Genomic DNA, 17,473 nt, shown 5'->3' on the forward strand with positions numbered 1-17,473 from the left:
CCAAGTGAGGAGAATCTGCATGAAGATGTGTGCTGCAGTATTGCTTTTAATACAGAAAAAATAGTTTAATAATCAGGAAAGTCATTTGCATACTTCTGTTAGCACTGGACTGCAGAGCCAGCTCAGGGTCAAGAGCACTTGTTGCTCTTCCAGAGGTCTGGAGTTTTGCTCTAGTGCCCAGTTCCAGATTCCTCCTTTGGCCTCAGGGGGCAACTCACACACACGTGCAGGCATACACTCACAAAGACATATACGTAAGAATAAAATCTTTTTAAAAATGCTGTCACTAAAGTATGAACATTAAGGCAAAGTCACAGCCTGTTCTATATAGAGTTCTAGAACAGCCAGGACTACATAGAGAGAGACCCTGTCTCAAGGAAGCAAAAGACGAAAAATAATGCAAGTAAGAATTTACATTAGATTTCAAAAGTTGTAAACAGAACCTAGCTATGACTTTCGTGTGTGAATATTTATATTCGTGTGTGCATTTGAGCGTGGACAGGGAGGAAGAGCTAGGTCCTTTTCCACTTGACCTTGACTTGAAAGAGGCTGTCACGCAGTTTTCCTCTGCAGGCCAGGCTAGCTGGCCACTGGGATTATTCCAGGGTCCTCCTGTCACCGCCTCTCACCTCCCCCGAGGAGCTTTGGGTTTCCTGTTTGGGAATTATTTTATTTGTTCGGCAAAGGTTGAAGGTGCAGTACTTGAGTAACACAAATCCTGCCTTCAGGGAACTTAGGTTTGAGTGGCGGGAGGCAGAAATCGAGATAAACCATCCAAGCGCCATCACCTAGATGAGCACTCAGAGAAACAATAACTTGGATACTGCACGTGCGTACTCTGCGACTGGAGCTCTTCCTTCTGGAAGGAAGGCGTGGGAATTCAGAGTTCGGCTGTCAATCAGGGCGGGGTCTGGCGGCCAAGGCCGCGGTCCCAACGCCGCCGCGGGCGGGCGGGCGGGCGGGCGTAGTTTGGGCTCGCGCCTACTAGGTGAAGCGGATCACGTGACCCGAGAGGCGGGAGTTGGTGAACGGAGTTTAACCGGGTGCTCGCCCGACCGTGAGACGGGCGGGGCCGAGAACCAAACAAAGCCACCGTCTCCCGAGCGGCTGGGGGCGGGGCCGGCCAGTCGAGTCGAGCCTGCCGGGGCCCGAGCGCAGGCCTTCCGCCGAGTTGATCTTACGGTTGCTGGTCGCTGTGGGCCGCGCGGTCTGCGGTCGGCCTGAGACGCGCGGTGCAATGGCGACCTTTGTGAGCGAGCTGGAGGCGGCCAAGAAGAACTTGAGCGAGGCGCTGGGGGACAACGTGAAACAGTAAGAGCCGCTGGGACCAGCCTCGGGGCCTGTGCGTGGGTGTGCTTCTGGCCCGGGGCTGCCGTAGTCCCTGGACTCCCTCCCCCTCCCGGAGGCCTGAGGCGCCTCGCGGCCGCCGCGGCTCCCGTACGGCTCCCGACCGGGACTCTAGGCTCTGGAGGATTACCTCCCGGGCTCGCCGGAGACCAGGGATGCCCGCGTGGGGCGGGAGCAGAGCCTGGATGCCAGGGATCCGGCGGCACTGGGGCGCGCCGGGGCGGAGAGCCGGGAAGGCTTCCTGGAGGCGGAAGCCTGCGGCTCTTCGGGGCCAGCGGGGCTGCTGGTGAGAAGCGCTTTGAGAGCGGATTGGGAAGGGACACAGATGTCAGGGGAAGCCGGTCACCCAGCACCACAGCATCCACAGGGACGGTAGCCCAGCCGGCCGTGGGACGCCCTTTCCAGCTCTCTATGTGGATTATCTGATTCTCCAAAGGGGTGTGAGATCGACACAGTACTACTCGGATTTGATAGACAGGGCACCGACACCCCGAGAGGTTAGTTACTCCGCAGAAGCCAGCTGCTAAGGATGGGACCAAGGCTTCTGGTTCCGGTTGTGGGATGCTTCACGGAGGCTGTAAAGGGACCCTCAGGCGCCCAGCCAGACTGTCAGGGGTGACAGCTCCTTAAACTGCAGCCTACCGCTTCCCGAGGAAGTGCCTCAATCTTTTGGGGACCGGCAACTCTGTCAAACCCATAGTTCCTGGCGTCCATGCAGAAAAGATTGTTCAGAGACGCAAGTGAACGAGAACTGGGGTCTGCTGATGGAAAGGCTCTCAAGATAGGGCACTCAAGAGCGTAGGTTCGGGCTTCTCACCCGGCCTCCGCTTTAGTAAAAGGCTTTTAAAAAGAATAATTATTACTTGTACATTTTAAGCACCAGAGATAAAAGAGATGCCCAGGAAAAGGGTAAGACAAACCTGTATGCATTGCAGCTGGGATGGAGAGGGATCCTGGCAGTCGGGGCCCAGGGAATACTAAGTGCTACAGCTCGGGTGGGGGAGCATTCTGGCAGTCCGGGACTAGGAACAGCCCAGGTCACAGTCAGCGTAGCAATTTACTGCGCTGCTGTAGGGAAGGTTTCCTCAATGTAACAGCACTGCTTCTGCAGGAGAGGGCTTCCCCAGCAACGTTGTTACAGCCGGTGCTTGAGTGTAACAATTCTGATCTACTTCTAGGGGAAGGTTTCCCCAGCCAAAGTCTTAAGTCTTTTTTTTTTCTTTTCTTTACATTTTTGTTTTTCGAGACAGTGTTTCTCTGTAGCTTTGGAGCCTGTCCTTGGAACTAGCTCTTGTAGACCAGGCTGGCATTGAACTCACAGAGATCCTTCTGCCTCTGCCTCTGCCTCCCGCGTACTGGGATTAAAGGCGCGTGCTACCGCCGCCCGGCTCCCAGCCAAAGGCTTACAGCTCTGGTCCACTCTGCTCCTCCTTCTCTGGCCTCCCCAGCGAAGTTGTAACAACTCGGCTTTGTTAGGGTAAGGCTTCCCCAGCGAAAGAGTTACAGCCCCACTACACTCGGTCTCTGCTCCGGGGTAACGAAGGTCTTCACCCAAGCCTCTGTTCGAGAGATTTATTGGGAAGGAAGAACCCTAGAGAGTGGCTGCCTTTTCCAGCGTGGAAGAGGAGGAGCAGCAAACGGAACAGGTGCAGGGCTTATATAGGGCTTCTTAGGGGCGGTGTTTTCCCCGAGGAGAAGAGGGATTGCTTAGTTTTCCCTGCTCAGGACTTGGTTAGTTGGTCAGGGGCAGAGATGGCTGATTTCATGGCCATACTGTGTTTCTTTCACTGGCCTTTTTTGGTGGTGGTGGTGGTGGGGGGCAGGGCATGTTTTCTTCATTGGCTCTGATTTTAAAAACTGTTTATTTGGCACTGGTTTCAGGGTCTGGGTTCAGGGCTAAAGCATTTTTGCTGGCTCAGGTCTCAGAACCAGGGTGTGTTCTTTTACTGGCTCTGGTTTCAGGGCCAGGGTGGGTTCTTTGGCTAACTTTTTTCCCTACAATACCCAGGTGTGGGCATAGGCTTCTCAATGGAGAGTCACAGCTGTCTTAGCAAATGCATTTTGGTGGCTGTCTTTTTTTGGGGGGGGGGTATAATTTTCTTTTCCCCTTTGCTGGTGAGTCACATGGGCTTATAGCTGATAAAGGGAAAAAAAAAAAAAACAGGAGCCATTAAGGTTGCACAAGGGATTCCTGTTGGGATGACTAGAAAAATCGCAGGCTTGCAGCTGGAAGGGAGAAGGAGGTCTTAGGCAGGTGTTGTGTTGGAGGTTTTGGTTTCAGCCAGCGAGGGGTTTTAAGCTGACTGGGGCAAGGGGCTCTTTTTCCTTCTTAGGTTCTCAGTCTGATCATCCTGCCTTGAGACCTTGACACCAACCTCCACGGGCAGCCAAGTAGTATCATGGAAGGACCCTGAGGTGCAGGGAGGAAATTAAATTTAAAAGTTACCTTAGTAGGTATAAAGGACAGCTTTTTGCCCTCATTAGAGTGGCTTTATGCTTTTTGTAATACGGAGTGGTAAAACTTAGGCTTCAAAAGGCCTCCAGGAGAACCATCTCCTTTTCCGTACACAGCGTGTGCTCACAAGGTTCTCGCAGTGAGGGGTCTTTCATGGCTTGGGTATGATTAGCTTTAACTTTGGTTCGCTACTGTGTCTTCCAGGATCACACGTGCATTGGTGAATTCAGGGCTGACAGGAATGTTTTGTAAGTTAGCAGTACTCCCGGTCCATTTGTACAGACCAAAGCTCACTGTGATGTTGTCAAATATGGTGCTGAGTCTAAACTTCATTGATTTGTAATGGAAAATCCACAGGTCTTTGTGCCGGGCGTTAATGATGCAGTATGGAATTGTATGGGATTCTTCTTTCTTTTGAAAAAACGGCCTCTTGGTTAAGCTTGTTTGGCGAGCTTGTCTCTAACGCTTCCTCCTCCTAAGCAGTTTGCTGTGTGTTGTACATTGTGACCATTTAAATGTCATCCTGGGTGTGGGTGAATGAAGCATATCCAGAGCGCATGGATGGGAACTGTTTACTGTTAGCCAGAGGTCCAGATGTTTACAACCAAGTCCTTTCTGCTTCTCATAGTCAGGGATATTTTCTTTTTGGTGAGGTGTTTAGAAACTCAGTTTTTCTGCCGATTCGATTAAAATGTGAGCTCATCTGAAGGGAAGCATGGTCCCCAGAATGGTAATAAGTACAGGTGCCCCCCCCCCCAATAAAAGTGCACATTTAGGAATGAAGCTGCCATGCAGCTTCTGGGGGGCAGCTTTGAAAAGGTGACCCCAGAGAAGGGAAGGCACCGCTGTGCCTGTTGTGAGTCAGCCCCGGGCCCACACCAGCCTCCTTTTAGGGAGAAAGGATGTTTCTTGTTGGTCTTCTGCGTCTTGGGTGTGTCCATTTGCTAAGCCTGCTGTGACAAAATGCCACGGGCTTGTTGCTTAGACCACAGAAATTAATTTTCTCACGGCGCTGGAGGTTGCAAATCCAAGGCCAGGATGCTGAAGGGGAGGGTTCCTTCTGAGACTTCTGCAGCCTCTCTGTAGGAGCTTGGAGTGTCTGCCCCCTTTCACAGTGCTGACTAGTTTAGAAGGTGATTAGCAATCACCTTCATGGGCTCATCCTAACTCAGTTATATCTTTATAAAGGCTTCGGCCTGGGCCTGGGGCTTCCCCAGAGGAACTCTGGGAGTCTTCCCACAGCTCAGCCATTGACACTGGTTTATAAACTTCTTCCTTGGGAGTTGGAGCAGCTAGAGTGACCCCGGGGACAGAGGCAAAAGCCTGTGGTTTTAGTGTTATTTCTCCATCTGCAGATACTGGGCCAACTTGAAGCTGTGGTTCAAGCAGAAGATCAGCAAGGAAGAGTTTGACCTTGAAGCCCACAGACTCCTCACACAGGACAATGGTAGTCCTTCATTTCTCCAAGTTTCTCCAGACTTACAATAAGTACTTTTGTTTTTGATGTGTGTAAGGTAATCTTAACAATATTAGTTTTAAAAGTTAACTATAAAGAGTGGTAGAGAGTGGGGGAGCATTAAAGTATTTATAAGCTAGGCTAGAGTTTTTCTTACGTTGAAAGTACTCTGACTTGTGACAACCTTCCTTTTTTTCAGTCCACTCTCACAATGATTTCCTCTTGGCCATCCTCACGCGTTGTCAGATTTTGGTTTCTACACCAGGTAAGGGAGTGGGAATGTTTTCAGTGTGGCTCACTTGGCAAAGCCGGGCAGCCATGGGACTTAGCTTCCTTCACGAGACACCACTCAGGTTCGCAAAGGAAATGTTCTCGAATTCCCCAAATTATCTTTACAGATGACTTCCCCACATTTATGACTTTTATTCCTCACTCGGCTTGTTACACTCGAGATGACGTAGTGAGAGGGTGGACTCAGGATTCCTTCAGGAAATGAAGGTGGGGGAGGGGGTGTCCAGGAGCTGAGCTTAGAGCAGAGCAGCACCGGGGGAAAGTTCAGTGCTTATTTGGTACATTGTTGGTAAAGACTAAGTGTGACTGGTTGTAGGAATTGGGCTTCTAAGGTGACATCAGTTGTTGATGCACTTGTCCTTCAGCCAGCTGTAGTAAGGCAAAGGTTAAGTAAGTGCTTGAAAGCTTCACTTGTGATAAAGCTGTCTTAGACCTTGTTAAAAACCGAGGGTCTCAGCAGCCCTCATTGTCCGCTATGTTCAGCGAGTCCGGTTTTATCCCATGCTTTTTCAGACCCAGGCCAGCTGGCCTTGGTGAGTTCCCGATAGAACATCCCCATTGTCTCAGTGTGTGGGTGCACCCCTTGTGGTCCTGAGTTCCTTGCGCTCTCTCTCCATCTGCTCCTGATTTGGACCTTGATATTTCAGTCCGGTGCTCCGATGTGGGTCTCTCATGGGTTTTTGATCCTACTGCACGTACTGGCTTTGTGGGAGCCTAGGCAGTTTGGATGCTCACCTTACTAGACCTGGATGGAGGTGGGTGGTCCTTGGACTTCCCACAGAGCAGGGAACCCTGATCACTCTTTGGGCTGATGAGGGAGGAGGACTTGAGCAGGGGAGGGAAATGGGAGGCGGTGGCGGGGAGGAGGCAGAAATCTTTAATAAATAATTTAAAAAATTGAAAAAAAAAACAAAACTGAGGATCATGGGCACTTGCTGCCTCTGTGGATTAGTCAATTTTTTTTTTTTTTTTTTTTTTTTGTCAAGCAGAATCTAACTATCTTAAAAGTCAGCCAGGAAATGGCTGGTGTTTTGTATTATCCCTTAAGAGTTTTTGCTTTTATTGCTTTTACTTATGTGTTTGTGTGCAAAGTGAATATAGTTTCATTCCCAGCACCCATGTCAGATGGCTTACAGCTAGCTTCCTGTAACTACAGTTCCAGGGAATCCAAAGCCCCCAGCCTCCTCAGGCACCTACAGTCATGTGTACATCACGCCCCCACCCCCCAGAGACACAAGTACATATTAAAGAAAAATTTTAAAAACTGTTTTGGAGGAGTACTTTGAAATTACTATTTTGGAGGTATTTTTTTTTTAAGTGTAATACACACTCTCTCACACATACACACATGCATACACACACACATGACACATGTACATTAAACACTGTTCATAGCTCTGAGAAAGTCAGCACAGACAGTTGGTAAAGGTGCTCCTGACTAGATGCTGCATCCTAGTGCATCCCCTGCTGTGCTCCGTTCTTATGGGGAGTCGTCCCTTGTCCCTCGTTGTTGCTTACACCTGTCTGTCTCTTTACTACATTACCCTTGTCCTTTGAGTGTTCCTCAGCTTCTCTAGGCTTTCTGTTTAATATACTCCCGAATTCCGCGGCTTTTGTAACATTTTCTTGTTTGATGGATACATGTGTTCTCAGACTTTACTGGAGATACCACATGCATATGGGTCAGTCCTTTTACTTTCTGTCTAGAAAATCTGCTCTGATTTTTAGCTGATTTGTTTTTGTTTTTAACTCATTTGCTATTGTTTGGATGTGGTTTGCTCCCCATGGATTAAGTATTGGGATCTTACATTTCAGTGTGTGGACGGTAGTGAGGTGGTGGGAAGTTCTTAGGCACTGGAATAGCCGTCTTCAGAAGCAAGATGAGATGAATGTATCTTGTACTCCTGATTATTTGTGTTTTTCTCTTTGGATGAATAATTTTGCTACATGAACTCCTGAGTTTCTTTTTGGGGAGGTGGAATAGTATGCCAAAGTTTGGCTGTGCAGCCCAGGCTGGTCTTGAACTTGGACTCTTTCTGCCTTCTCAAGTGCTGGGATCATGTGCCACCATGCCAGCTACTGCTGCTCTTGGGAGATTAATCAGGTTGTTATAAGAACAAGCCAGATCCCTGATTATATCTTTTTGACTTTCCTACCCCTCAAAAATCTTAAGTATGTTTCTTCCATTGGCGAATATTCCACAGTACCAAATATGATCAAGTGTCTACTCAGTGCTGTCCATGTGGAGATTTTGCTGTAGAGTGAGCCGACAGAGCCAGCTGCTAGGAAGGGGCATGTGCTGAAAGCGTTGATCTAGGAAACCAGCGTCCATACTGCCTACCTTAGCAGGTACCAGACATGCTGAGTATGGCTTGAGAAATTGTCGTCATTGTCGTCCCCAGCCAGCTCACCTTCATGTTGTGTACCTGTTCTGTACCATCCCGTGCTTGTAAGTGAGCAGAGTTGCTTTGTCGGCATGGGAACTGCATCTGCACAGAAACCTGCACGTGGTTTGGTGCTTCATTGCTGTCTTCATAGTACAAGGAGTTCTACATTTTAAAAATGATTTTTTTATTGTTTGAGAATTTCATACTGCATATGATGTATTTTGATTAAATCTACCCCCATGTTTTTATTTCATACTGATCAAGTCCATGGGAGTGAGGAAATGCACGCATGTGGGTAATTTTTGAACATAGACCTTGCGTTAATAGTGACTTTTAGGCTTTCCAAGCCCTCCTTACTTCTGTGGGTCTGTGTTAAGCTACCTCTGCCTATCCTTGCAGACTCACAGCCTCGCTGGCTAAGCTTTGTAAGACCTCGTTAGTCCACCTTGGGACTTGTTGAGACTTCATTTCTTTATTTCTTGTGGGTCGCCTTCCTTTACTTTTGGTTTTAGTCAGGTTTTGAAAAAGAGATATATAAATGTGTTCAGTTCACCAGCTTGGACTACAGCCCTCTAAAACATTAATTAAAAATAAAGGACTGAGCGACGGAAGCAGAAGGACCTGAATTTGGTCCTCTTGAATCCATGTCAAAGGCAGGCGTTGCAGCATCTGCCTATAATCATCTGCCTGTAATCTCCATCGGGAAGGCAAGGAAGGGAAGAGCTTGCTGGCTAGCTAGTTCAGCCAGCATCCAGCTCTAGGTTCCGTGAGAGATCCCACCATAATAAATAAAGTGGAGAAGAGATTGAGGAAAATACTGGACATTCCCTCTGGCCTCTGAGTGCATGCACACATGCATGCACGAGCATGCACACAAACACCCAAGCACACACACATGCTTGAACACATTAAAAGAAAGAGTTTTGCTTTTCTCAAAAATATAGTTAGAAAACAATGTGATATGGGATTTGTCATTTTATATAAAGAGAAGATTAAGATTTGAGCTTCATTATTTAAATTTTCATTACCCAAATGGGCCATGCTTTTAATCTCCAAATGAAGAAAAAAAATGGTTGTTGTGATTTTTTTTTCACTCTGGCTATTGTCTTTTATACTGTGACTCTTATTTTTTTGTCTTGTAGAGGGTGCTGGATCTTTGCCCTGGACAGGGGGCTCTGCAGCCAAGCCTGGAAAACCCAAGGGCAAGAAAAAGCTTTCTTCTGTCCGTCAAAAATTTGATGTAGGTCATTCTTCAATAAGGTCCTGGCAGCTACAGTTATCAGTACTAGTGTGATAAAGCAGCTATGGCATTGGGGGTAGGGGCAGGGTTGATGAAGCAGGGTTTCTCTGTGTAGACCTGGCTGTCCTGGAACTCACAGATCTGCCGGCTACTGCCTCCTAAGTTCTGGGACTAAATGCACCACCAAGCCTGGCTAAGTAGCTGTGATTTTAAATATTACCAGTAGAGTTGAAGAAAAAAGATTGTAAATATATCTTTGAAATGCTTTCTTGTCAGTGTTTACAGATCAGTGTGTCATTAGCATGTCAGAGTTTCCAGTGACTGGAAGCTAGGCTTGTGTTCTCTCATCATTCGAGGCTCAGAGCAAAGGCATCTGGGAGCTTCTGGTAGGCTTCTGTTGAAATCTAGCTCCACTCTGAGCCCTTAGAGATCTACTGTATAGAGACTGTGAGGCATTTGGCTATAAAACTTGTAAACCTTTGAAATATATGTTCTTAGGTAGGAAGGGAAGTTTTCCAAAAGTTTCTCATCCTAGGCTTGCCAGGATGCCTTATGTCAGTAACACTACTCAGCCTGGGGTCTTCCTGTCTCCAGAGGCTTACCTGGTTTGAAATGTGTTGGCTCTGTCACAGCTTTATACTTAGGAAATGAAAAAATGCTGGTATTGTTTTTATAATATATACATGGAAACTGTCTCCACTGCAAAAGCAAAAGTACCAGGAACAAGTCTCCCGGTGATGGTAGAGTATATGTATTTCACAGGGACACTGAAGTGTTGACAAGTGAACAAAGGTTAGGGGCTGTGTGTTAGGAATGCAAGCAGACAGTTATAATAAAGAGCTGCATCTGTCCCATAGCATTAGCTCGGAGCATTTGTCAGAGTTATCATTTGGTTTGTTAGGTTTTGTAAATCCTCACTGAAGCATTAATTATATGTCTATACTTTCAGAATCTAGTTACAATTAAACTTCTGTGATTCTCTGAATACAGTTCTGTGTCGTCTCTTCCGATTGTTATTTTTAGCATAAGGCCACCCATTTTGTCATCACCAAGGTACTGAATATAACAGTGGCTGTGGGCGTGGAGGTACACAGCTGTATGCAATCCCAGCTTTCGGGAGGCTGAGGCCTGTCTAGGGTATTAAGTATAGAAAGACTGTTTCAAAAAAGCCAAAGAAGAGTCTGATGTGTATACAGCCATTGCTTTCTTGACTCACTGTGTAATGGTTTGAATTTACAATCATTTGTATGTGATTTATTTTTTGTAACTTTGGTTTGAGCCTACTCTTTCATGACTGAGCCATTTCTCCAGCCCACGATTCACTTTTTACTTTGAAGATTTTAATACCCTGTGGTGTAGTTTTGGTGGGCTTGCTTTGTAGGTCCCTGTTTCCGGCAGACGGGTGTTTTCTGTTTGTCCTGTTACTTGCTATTGAAGTAAATAATTTTGAGTCTCCTTATTCAGCATAGATTCCAGCCTCAGAACCCCCTCTCTGGAGCTCAGCAGTTTGTGGCAAAGGATCCCCAGGATGATGATGACTTGAAACTCTGTTCACACACAATGATGCTTCCCACACGGGGTCAGCTTGAAGGGAGGATGATCGTGACAGCCTATGAGCACGGGCTGGACAACGTCACCGAGGAAGCCGTTTCTGCTGTCGTCTATGCTGTGGAGGTGGGTTTGCTGGTGGTAATGATTGTTATGAGATGTATGTGTTTTAAAATGATACTGATAGGAAGGAACTGAATGCCACTCAGTTTCATATCTGTCATCATTAAGAGAAACACGTCATACTTCGCAACCGAAGAATTACCTTTAGTTGACAGAGGTTTTCCAGAAAGATTCCTTGCAGCATCCGTACTTTTGCTTATCTCTTTTTAAATTTGTTTTGTCGACACACAACAATTTTTAACAAAGACAGAAATCAGAAATTCTAGCGATTCAAGTCACTTGTGTTTGAGGTAGTGCTGCATTGAAAGAGTGGGCATTTGAACAGTGGATTGTTTGACCCACTATTTCTTTATCACTTAGTATTCGACAAAATGTACATTGCACTGATTCCAGACAGTACTCAAGTACTATAGGTAATTTTCTGGGTCTCATTTTATAGTCATTTCTGAGATAGTAATTGCACTAGAAACATTGAATAAGTTCTATATGAAAACCTGTATTGGCCGGGCGGTGGTGGCGCACGCCTTTAATCCCAGCACTCGGGAGGCAGAGGCAGGCGGATCTCTGTGAGTTCGAGACCAGCCTGGTCTACAAGAGCTAGTTCCAGGACAGGCTCCAAAACCACAGAGAAACCCTGTCTCAAAAAACAAAAAAACAAAAAAAACCCCAAAAAACAAAAAACCCTGTATTAAATTGCACAAGGATGTCTTGATAGCAGAAGCCATACTGGTATAAGTGAAATGCGGAGTCTGCTCCTGGCTCCCCGTGCTAACATATGCTGGAAGGGTCCTATTTTCATGCTCCCCAACCAGCTCTAATGCACTTGGTTCTTCTATTTGTTTGTTTGTTTGAGACAGGGTTTCTCTGAACAACAGGTCTGGTTGCCCTGGAACTCTCCTTGTAGACCAGGCTGCCCTTGAACTCACGGAGATCCACCTGCCTCTGCCTCCTGAGTGCTGGGATTAAAGAAGGCATGTGCCACCACTCCCTGCTACTTGGCTCTTCTAGAGGTGATGAGAATTGATAGATATGTACAGTATTCTCTGTTTGTAGAGCTTTTGAGAGCAAAAGATTTTGGTAACCAGTGAATACCAGATCTTAAAACTTTTGTCTCATTTTAAGTCAAATTCAAAGTTAAAGCCTTAGAAAAATTACTTTACCAAAAAATCTTTTCTGAGAAGCATCCACTTAATGCATGTGGAGCGGTAGAGAGCGCTCACCTCACACAGGAGGCCCCATGTGATGCTCAATGTCAGCACTGCAGCCTGTGAAATAAAACCCACCGCAAAGAAAAGCACTGCATGGGGAGCAGCCTCTTTAAAGAAGCAAAGTGAAGCTAGCACACCCTTCCCTTGCCCATGCACTGGCCTGGGCTCTTTTTCATGAGCGTTTGTTGTTCTACATCACCAAATGCAAGGACTGTTTGGAATGGAAGGACCGCTTGGCAATGGACGTCTTATAGTTTGCTTTTTGAGCAGCTCTTGCTATTTTCTTTTGTTTTTCAGAATCATCTCAAAGATATACTGACATCAGTTGTATCGAGAAGGAAAGCTTACCGGGTACGAGATGGCCATTTTAAATACGCCTTTGGTAGTAACGTGACCCCACAACCATACCTGAAGAATAGTGTGGTGGCTTATAACAACTTGGTTGAAGGGTGAGTGGCTTCTTACTCTTGTAGTGATCCTTTGCTGCTTGGTCACTGACCTTATTTGAGAGGCCACTGTAAAGAACTGGTTATTGTGTTTCTGCGAGATTTGACATCAGTGCAGTTATTCGTAAGTTGCATATGTTATAGTGAATTATTTTAGTACCCTTTTAAAACCAGAAGCGATTGTTTGATTGTCTCTCTCTGAGTGGGATGGAATAGTCCCTCAGGTAGTGTTTCCTGATGGTGGCCTCTGCCTGGTGAGGAGGGTGGCCTGCTCATGGCCTAAAGCTGGGTTTCTGATGTTGGGAAGAGGAGGAAGAGTGGTGGATGTTTGTTGTCCATGTCTGACGCTCATGGCAGTAGCTCAGTCGTGGTCTGCGCGCTTGTCTGCTTGTTCTCAGCAGGATGACCTCTGTCCACCATCCACTCGGCCCCCAGGGCATCTTCAGTTCTCAGCCACCCTTTTCTGAGTTGGTTCAGGTTATCTTTTCTTTTGGATTTTCGAGACAGGGTTTCTCTATAGCTTTTTGGTTCCTGTCCTGGGACTAGCTCTAGTCCAGGCTGGCCTTGAACTCACAGAGATCCGCCTGCCTCTGCCTCCCGAGTGCTGGGATTAAAGGCGTGCGCCACCACCGCCCGGCAAGGTTCAGGTTATCTTTATCCCACAACATTTAGTGTTAATTTTAGCCTTTTGGAAAAGAGCTCGCGGTGGTTTTCTTTGTGGTTACTGCAGTGGCTATACATCTCTAGAGATTGGCTAGTGGCTGGCAGGAGGACAGAAGAGACAGTAAACAAGGTCAAAGAAGGCAGTGAAGGCTGGGAGTGCTGGCGGAGCAGTGCTGAGAGAACAGAGAGGACGGACTGACTGCGGGGGAGCTGGCGGCACGTGGAGAGGGGACGCTGTGGCCGTCCCAAGGCTGTAGAGACATGGTGACGAATGAGTGTCATTTCAAATTAGGGTCCCTGTTTAGGTTTCCATCTGTGGTGACATACCTATTTGGGATTGTTTCATATTTAAGTCATCCTCTCAGGAAAAATGAAAAAAAAAAAGGTGGTTCCTTGTAGTGAGGTGTGCTGGGAGTGGGCGCTGACGGCTTTGCCCTGAAGCCCTCCATTCCTGTCCCAGTTCCAGAAGCTGTTGCTCTCACAGAGCTGCTCCCATCTGCTGCTCTAAGCACAGCTGCTGCCCCACTCGTTGCTTTGCCTCCTTGTGTATCCCTGGCAACTGTGTAGTTACCTCATCTGTACAGATGTAAAGCCAGGCCTGACTTCTCGGCTTGTCTTCTATTTGGCCTGTTTTGGGAAGTTAGCAAGATGTGGGTGGCGTTTTCCCCATACTCCCATTTTGCCTGCTACTTTCCTAGCTGTGTATTTTTTAAGCTTGCTATCAGTATGATTTGCCTTCTCCATAATTCTTCAGTTTCATATTCCTTCGGTTATACTGCTTTTGTTGTTGTTGTTTATATGCATGTTTTGTTTTATTTTTCCAAACTGGAAACTCTTGAGGGGAAACAGTTTGGTTCAGTACCCTGAGCTAAGTTAATCTATTAGTATTGTGGGAAGAGGGAGTAAATATGGCTGCACTATACTGTTTACTCCTGATACATGGGACCCTTTAGAAATTAAGATCATGGGGGCTGGAGAGATGGCTCAGTGGTTAAGAGCATTGCCTGCTCTTCCAAAGGTCCTGAGTTCAATTCCCGGCAACCACATGGTGGCTCACAACCATCTGGAATGAGGTCTGGAATGGTGCCCTCTTCTGGCCTGCAGACATACACACAGACAGAATATCGTATACATAATAAATAAATAAATATTAAAAAAAAGAAACTTTAAAAAAAAGAAATTAAGATCATGGACTCTATTTATATAATGGTGGGTTTTTGCTTAATTAAAGATATTCAGAATGAGGTGTGTTCCAGAGAGCCTCTCTATTCTTGGTTTTACTTATCTCTGTTCTAGGGACTGAAAATACTACTTTTCTTTTCTTTTTTTTTATTTTGGTTTTTTTGAGACAGGGTTTCTCTGTGGTTTTGGAGCCTGTCCTGGGACTAGCTCTTGTAGACCAGGCTGGTTTGAAAATATTTATTTAAAAACTTCTTTTCTAGCCCTCCAGCCTTTTCTGCTCCCTGTGCCAGTCAGAATCCAGCTTCTCAGCCACACCCTGACGATGCTGAACAGCAGGCGGCATTCCTGTTGGCATGCTCTGGGGACACTCTACCTGCGTCCTTGCCTCCAGTGAACATGTACGACCTTTTTGAAGCTCTGCAGGTATTTCTTGGCTCCTGGTTTACCTAGATTTATCGACACATTACTGACTAATGACTCTACAAAGATGCCTGCTTTCCCACTTTACTTGTTTTTATGCTCTATAGTAGAAACCTCATTTCAAAATCCCAACCCCGTAGTCCTCCTAAATTATCTCTCATCTTTTACCTTACTAAAACAAATATCTCGTTCCCATAGTTCTTTTTTTTAATTCTAAAATTTAAATTGCCATTGTGTGTGTGCACGTGGGTGCAAAGTGTTATGGCTTGTGTGTGGTCAGAGGACAGCTTTTTGGGTCATTTCTTTCCTTCCACCTTTGCTGGACTCATGTCATCAGGCTTGCCTGGTGATTACCTTCTCCCTGCTGAGTGACCCCAGAACCATCTAGTTTTGTTATCTGACGAGGGATTCACTATGTTCTGATTTAAAGTTTATAGGGTACCTAAGTCATGAGAAGTTTTTAAAAATACAGGTTATACTTTTGAATGCTAGAAAAATAAGTCTATTGAAGTGTAATAGAAACGGTGATTTTGAACTCTCAGGTGCACAGGGAAGTCATCCCTACACATACTGTGTATGCCCTTAACATCGAGAGGATCGTCATGAAACTCTGGCACCCCAGTCACGAAGAGCTACAACAAGACAAAGTCCACCGCCAGCGCTTGGCAGCCAAAGAAGGACTGTTGCTCTGCTAAATCAGGGATGGGAGATTTAGGACCATCACTAAATTAATTGGTTGCTGAAAATTGCAAGCTTTTGACTCCACATTTCAAAACTGAAGTGTATAATGTATGTGTGACCTTTCCTATGGAAATGTGACGTTGAGTGCATTTTGTGTTGCTACTGTGAAGCTATTAATAGATGCCTGACTGAGGATGACCTGGGTGTCTGTGTCCCCAGGCATAGGAGCAGCCATTCTTCTGTACCTGAATAGGGAGATTGAGGCAACTGAGGTGTAGTGTCTCTGGTCTATGGTAAGGTAGGTGACATGCTAAAATAAGGATGCTGTTTGTAGCACAGTCCCTGTGGTTAGGAGGGCTGCATGTTCAGTGATGTATGTGCTGTATCTGACAGTGAAAAAAATCTGCTTTCCCTGAAGAACTATACTCTGCATATTGGTGGAATAACCTAATGTTAGTCAGAATCTCCTTTAGTGACTAGATAGCAGCTAGAGAAGTTCCCAGGCAACCCACTCTTTTCACCCCAGAGAACAGGATTTGGATTTGTGGTGGTTTTGTTGTTGGTTTTTTTCCCTTTTAATACTCTAGTCCAATTCTTAGAATGCAGTTATCCTTGTAATTCAGTTGTTTTAGCTTTAGTGTGTCTAAAGGCTGGTGGACAAGCCTGTTAACCCTTTAGAAATGTTTTCATGAAATCTTACAAACTGCTGATTTTCATATTTCTACAAAATGTTTTACTCTTTCAAGTGGTACTATGATCTTACATTTGACAGTGTTACTGGTAACCAACTTGTTTTAAAGCGATGTTACTTTTCATTCATGTAGTATTGATGGATAAATTAGACGTACAGATGGGTTATCAGAGACCTAAGCAGTAGATACATGTATTTTTGTGTGTTCCTATATCTGGATCTGTGGATTTGATTTTGTATTTTAAATATGACAAATAAACATTTTGGGAGAAAACCTTTCTGTTTATTCAAATAAGCAGATATGTACTATATAATCTTATACTGGTTTTTTGAGACATGCTCTGTAGATCAGGCTAGCCTTGATCCACCTGCCTCTGCCTCCCAAGTGCTCAAGTTAAAAGCTGTGCCACCACTGCCCAGGCAGGTAAGGAGTATTATCTTTCATAGAAACAGGAAAAGTCCAGTCATATGATATTTTGGTTCAAACTTTAAAAGAATATTATTAGGCAACCGACAAGGCAGGTTCCCATTAAGGTATGCATTTAGTGGTATGTGGCCTAAGATTTAAAAAAAAAAAATCAACAGCTTAAGTTGTTCTTGGTACAAACCTTTTCGAGTGTTAGGTGGGTGATACTCAAGGACTTTTAGGGGTTGAAAGGGTTTGGAGTGATAGGTACACACATAGTGGTCTTGTTTTGAACTGCTGCTATGTGAAGGGCTCATGCTGCCTAGTGGGTGGTGGTGTGTGTCTGGAATGGAGGATTCCAAAGGGTTCCGTGTAGCGGAGGAGGGTCTAAGCTATAGACTGTTCACTGTGTTAGGCCCTGGCCTTCACTTAGTCACTAACCAGTGGGACCACAAACTCCAGAATCAATGCAATGATTTTACCTTATTTTGAGGTCTACACTCACATCTGTCTTCCATACCAGTTGTCAAGGGATTTTCTGAAGTGGGGGATAGGCTTGGTGGTAAGGCTAGGACATAAGAATAATTAGGATATTCAAGAGTTCCTACAAAAGATTGCAAACCAAAGGCTGGCTCCTTTTGATACCTCTGCCAGTCACGAGTCTATGTGCAGTCTCCTATAATATATTGTCAAGGATCACTTAGGAAAAATCCTTGGAAACGGAGTAGTTATCTCTACCTTGAGGTTTGCAGTCGTGTTTAGCCAGTGTGACTTCTACAAGTCTGCCTTGCTTGCTTGTGGATCAGGCACACATAGTAACACTCCAGCACTGCTGTCACCCCTGCTGTGACTGAGTCCACCCAACACTCCATTGCCTAATAGCACAGTAAAGGCCCGTGAATGATGCTCTCACTTGAGAAATTTATGAA

The 17,473-nt window shown here is 45.8% G+C and overlaps 1 protein-coding gene across 1 annotated transcript; it reads left to right on the forward strand.

The window, feature by feature from the left end:
• Positions 1-1,000: 1,000 nt before the first annotated feature.
• Positions 1,001-16,412, forward strand: Tada1 (transcriptional adaptor 1). The gene is made up of 8 exons (XM_075988507.1): positions 1,001-1,311; positions 5,158-5,249; positions 5,458-5,523; positions 9,079-9,176; positions 10,641-10,850; positions 12,353-12,504; positions 14,607-14,769; positions 15,309-16,412. The coding sequence occupies exons 1-8, from the start codon at positions 1,238-1,240 to the stop codon at positions 15,459-15,461; spliced, it is 1,008 nt and encodes a 335-aa protein (XP_075844622.1). The 5' UTR covers positions 1,001-1,237; the 3' UTR covers positions 15,462-16,412.
• Positions 16,413-17,473: the final 1,061 nt, after the last annotated feature.

The sequence above is a fragment of the Microtus pennsylvanicus genome, chromosome 10 (genome assembly GCF_037038515.1).
Source record: "Microtus pennsylvanicus isolate mMicPen1 chromosome 10, mMicPen1.hap1, whole genome shotgun sequence".
NCBI lineage: Eukaryota > Metazoa > Chordata > Mammalia > Rodentia > Cricetidae > Microtus > Microtus pennsylvanicus.